Source organism: Larimichthys crocea, chromosome XI, assembly GCF_000972845.2.
Source record: "Larimichthys crocea isolate SSNF chromosome XI, L_crocea_2.0, whole genome shotgun sequence".
Classification (NCBI taxonomy): Eukaryota; Metazoa; Chordata; class Actinopteri; family Sciaenidae; genus Larimichthys; species Larimichthys crocea.
Window position 1 is genome coordinate 21,265,606 of NC_040021.1, and position 4,959 is coordinate 21,270,564.

Below are 4,959 nucleotides of genomic sequence, written 5' to 3' on the forward strand. Positions count from 1 at the left end.
GCCGCATCCTGGGCCTTATTCAGGGGAGTTTCTGTTCAGGACATCTGTGCTGCGGCGAGTTGGTCCTCGCCCCTCACTTTTGTCCGTTTCTATATGCTGGACGTCTCCGCTCCGTGCGTGGCACACACAGTTTTGCTGTCCTGATTGGAACAGAGTACTCTTCCTTGTGGGTTGGTGGACACTAGATAAGCTTAAGCTAGATAAGATAAGCTTGAACAACCACATCCCATAGTGAGACATCGAGCGAAATATTATGAAAGAGAACTTTAGGTTATTTACATAACCCCGGTTCTCTGATTAATATGAGTGAGTGTCTCACCAGACAACCCTTCATGCTTGGGCGAGTGAGAAGAGGTGCTTATCTTGAATGACGTGGTGCCGTCCGCATGGGCTATTTAAGGTAGGTGGTACTACCTGGAGTGGATGGACACGTTTCACCAGCCAATCAGGATTAGTGTATTGAGATTAATACTTCTGAGGTCTGCAGCGAGGCGTGCATCCCATTGTGAGACATCTCACTCATATTACTCAGAGAACCAGGGTTATGTAAATAACCTAAAGATATTTCCCAAAAACTTATGTGTGATCATCGTACTGTGAAGAAATTTGTCGCTGATTCAGAGCACAAGCGGGTTCGTGCAGACAAAGGCATAATAAGGAAGGTTTCTGCCAGACAAATTCATAGGATTAAGAGAGCAGCTGTTAAAATGCCATTGCAAAGCAGCAAACAGGTATTTGAAGCCGCTGGTGCCTCTGGAGTCCCGTGAACCTCAAGGTGTAGGATCCTCAAGGAGTTTGCAAGTGTGCATAAACCTACTATTTGGCCACCCCTAAACAATGCTCACAAGCAGAAACAGTTGCAGTGGGCTCAGGAATACATGAAGACTAATTTTGTTTACGGATAAGTGCCGTGCAACCCTAGATGGTCCAGATGGATGGAGTAATGGATGGTTGGTGAATGGCCACCATGTCCCAACAAGGCTGAGACGTCAGCAAGGAGGTGGCAGAGTCATGTTTTGGGCCAGAATCATGGGGAGAGAGCTGGTAGGCCCCTTTAGGGTCCCTGGCGGTGTGAAAATGACCTCGGCAAAGTATGTAGAGTTTCTGACTGACCACTTTCTTCCGTGGTACAAAAAGAAGAAAGGTGCCTTCCGTAGCAAAATCATCTTTATGCATGACAATGCACCATCTCATGTTGCAAAGAATACCTCTGGGTCATTGGCTGCTATGGGCATAAAGGGAGAGGAACTCATGGTGTGGCCCCCATCTTTCCCAGGCTATTCTGACATCCTGCAAAGACATTAAAGCAGAAACTCTCCAAGAACTCACAAGTTCAAAGGATACAAAAATTGCATTGCAATGAAGGGGCCCTATATTAACCTGTAACTTGGCCTGTTAAGATGTTTGTGATTGAAATAACTAGATTTAATTTATGACCTCCTAATGTTGCAAATTCAACAAATGACCATTTTTAATTCTTTACAACCTATGAAACTCTGTTGTGCATAATAATTCGGAACAGTGCATTTTGAGTTTTTTATTTAAAAAAAAAACAGCTGTTATCATTGGAAGGTTTGTTCAATAAAATTTAAATTATACTCTAACGGTTGATGACTTGAAAATTATACTGACTGTCATTTGCATCAACTATTTAGGAAATCTGAGAAAAATATAATTTGCATAATAATTTGGAACACAGTGAACTGATGAAAGCTTGCCTTTTTGGGCGACACTGAAATGAAAAAAACAAACTTCTCTTGAGACATCCTGAAGAACGTGAAATTTTGCTGGGTTGATGTTGGTGCAGTTTTTCCATTTCTGATTGGACAGCATTTATGGTAATGAGATTGTTGATAAGTATTAATGTTCTGCAGTATATGTGATCAAGAACACCCATCAGCCCTGATGCACAAGACTCGGTAGCTTTGATAAGAGAAAACACATTGCTGAAACTGTATGCTGTGTCTGACTAAAATTTTAAATCTATTAATTTAGATTTTTTTTTATTTTTTTTTTATTGAATCGTAGAAAGTAGTAACCCTAAAACATGAAACCAGAAATCAACAGGACTGCTTTTGGGACTGACATACATCCCTGCTATGAGATAGATCATTTCTCCCTGTCCATTATGTGTTTATTATATATTTTCCTTGTGTTGTTGTCTGTTGTCACAATATGTGGAAACCTTCTTGTTATATTCTCCATCATTTACTTCAAACAGCTCCACACTCCTACAAACTACCTCATTCTGTCTCTGGCTGTGGCTGACTTTCTTGTTGGGGTTATAGTCTTTCCTTTCTACATGGCATTCTCTCTCAGCTCATGTCTGTACCATGAAAATGTATTTTGTAAAGTACGTGAAATTTTCGACATATCACTGAGTACATGTTCTATCCTAAACCTATGTTGTATTTCTATTGACAGATATTATGCAGTGTGTCATCCTCTGACATACAGAACTAAAATAAACCACTGTGTTATTGTGATCATGATCCTGCTGAGCTGGGGGGTTTCTGCTCTAATTGGAATTGGTGTCATAACTGCTGGATTAAACAATGAAAAATGCGAGGAAAGGTGTTTAATTGATGTTCTCATTGAAAACATCATGGGGCCATTTTTCTCATTTTACCTCCCAGTGATCATCATGCTCTGTATCTACCTGAAGATTTTCTTTGTTGCACAGAGACAGGCGCGCAGCATCCAGAGCACAAAGTCTGGAGCAACTGTCAGTAAGATGGAGAGAAAGGCCACTAAAACTCTGGCTGTAGTTATGGGACTTTTTCTTTTATGTTGGACTCCTTACTTTCTTTGCATCACCATTTTGCCTTTTATTAATAATTCAGTACCACTTCCTGTGATTGAAACATTTATCTGGCTTGCACTGTCAAATTCAATGCTTAATCCATTTATTTATGCGTTCTTTTACAGCTGGTTCAGGGCAGCGTTTAGAATCATAATTTCTGGAAAAATAATTCAAGGTGATTTTACTAACTCAAAACTTCCTTGACTAACTGTTTGGGGTGCAAAAATAGACTATGGACATGTAAACAATGTTAGAGTAAATACTGACACAATGAGACTGTTAGTGAAGCATTACACACCTTAATAATAATGCCGTGTATCCTGTAAAATGCTGTCCACAAGGCTACATAGAAATAAAAATGAACATGTATTAGCAAAACCATTCTCTAGAATGGACGTGTGTTGATGATGATGATGTGTTTTTCTTCCTCCAGCCTCCAAATCCTAGGCAGTATTGCCGGGTCAATGCTACACTGCCACTACTAGCACTATACTTTGATAATAATAATAGACTACCTGTGAAGTCCTTACATTTTCAGTTTGTCAATTCCTCTTTTGCATTGCACTTTGTAGTATTACAAAGTGTAGTTGTATTCTGACACCTATACATGCACTGTTATGACTGTTATGTGTTTAATGATCAGTCTAATTTAAAAACAACTTATCGAATGTTAAAACTGAGATGTTTTATTGTTTTTTTGGAAAATTATATGTCCATTTTGAATTTTATTCAAGCAACATGTTTCAAATAGTTAGACATGGTCATGTTTACCACTGTTAGTAGCATTTCAGCTACTCAACAGTTCACAGTTTACAGTTTGTCATATTATAAGTTTCATAATGCACCAAACATTTTCAACAAGTGACAGTTTAGCATCTACATTCTTTTGCTACAGAGCCATGCTGTTTGAATATATACAGAATGTGGTATGGCATTGTCTCTCCTGAAATTAGCAAGGCCATCCCTGAAAAACAAATTGTCTTCTTTGCAGCATATGTTGCTCCAAAATCTGTAGCATTAATGGCATTCTCATATCACGGATGCTGGCTTTGAACTGTGGACTGTTAACAAGTTAGATGGTCCCTCTCTTCTTCATGTTACTAAGCTGACGCCACTGTACAAACTTTTTTTTTTCAAACATGCTGCTGGCATTAAATTTAAAATACCAAATATAAATATCGGTGTTTTTCCACTTCATCACATTTTGTTTTGATTTACATTTTAGCATATGTACTTCATGTTCACAACCTGAGCAGCATAAGATATAAAGGCACTCTTTCAAACTGGTTGCAAGTAGCGCTCTGACCATTTGGTATTTTCCTGACAGAGGTGCAATCAGTAACACGGGACTCACACAGGAGATGTAAGCGCCGCGTTTTAGCTGCGTCCTTTCCTCGGCATCAACTCACACCGGGCGCGTGTTGGCAGCGTAACAGCAGCGTAGCGAGCCAGCCGTATTCACACGAGATCACGAGATCACGCAAGAATCCTGGACGTACGCGAGACCCCATGATAAACAGTACAAAGAAAACAACTACAACAAACAGCTGACTTTGCTTCTCCGACGTGGAGGAGATTATAAAAAGCATCCGTTGTGTCATAAATGAATAAATGCGTCAAAAATAGAAATGCTACGGAATGCTCGTGCTGTGGCGCGGAGAGACGCTTCTGAGACGCTCCGCGGCGCGCCCTGTGTGAGTGCTCTCATTGACTAGACTGGCAGCTATCTGTTCCGGTGACCGCGGTGCAGCCGTTACACGGTGCATACGTCTCCGGTGTGAGTGGGCCTTAAGGAGTTTCATTCAAATGAGGTAGCATGGAGACCGTTGTTAGTGCTTTGGTGGAAAATGTGTCTTAGATGTTTGTGGCACAGTATCAAACTGCTGCTAAACAGATGTTTTTGTCAAAAAAAGCAACCAAAATATTTTCCAACAATATGATTTCCTAGAGAAGCTCTTTTCACATAAAACAACTTGATGCACAAATGTAGCTTGTGTGGACAAAGTATTCAAATGTTTCCCTTTTCTCCTATTTACTTAAAATTATACTGGACTGAGCCCAAGCCGGTGTAGTGATGCTTGGAGTGATCTACGCATGAACCTGGCCTACCCCAAAGAACTGAGACACTATTATGAATTCATTCAAAAGTACTCATG

General features: G+C 40.1%; 1 protein-coding gene across 1 annotated transcript; it reads left to right on the top strand.

Moving 5' to 3' along the window:
• Positions 1 to 922: 922 nt before the first annotated feature.
• LOC109140566 (trace amine-associated receptor 1-like) lies at positions 923 to 3,007 on the top strand. Its single transcript, XM_019267709.2, has one exon. It carries the CDS (start codon positions 2,048 to 2,050, stop codon positions 3,005 to 3,007), a length of 960 nt encoding a protein of 319 aa, XP_019123254.2. The 5' UTR covers positions 923 to 2,047.
• Positions 3,008 to 4,959: the final 1,952 nt, after the last annotated feature.

Bases quoted from the DNA above. Each gene is read 5' to 3' on its own strand.
- LOC109140566 (XM_019267709.2), top strand. From the start codon at position 2,048: ATGAAACCAGAAATCAACAGGACTGCTTTTGGGACTGACATACATCCC.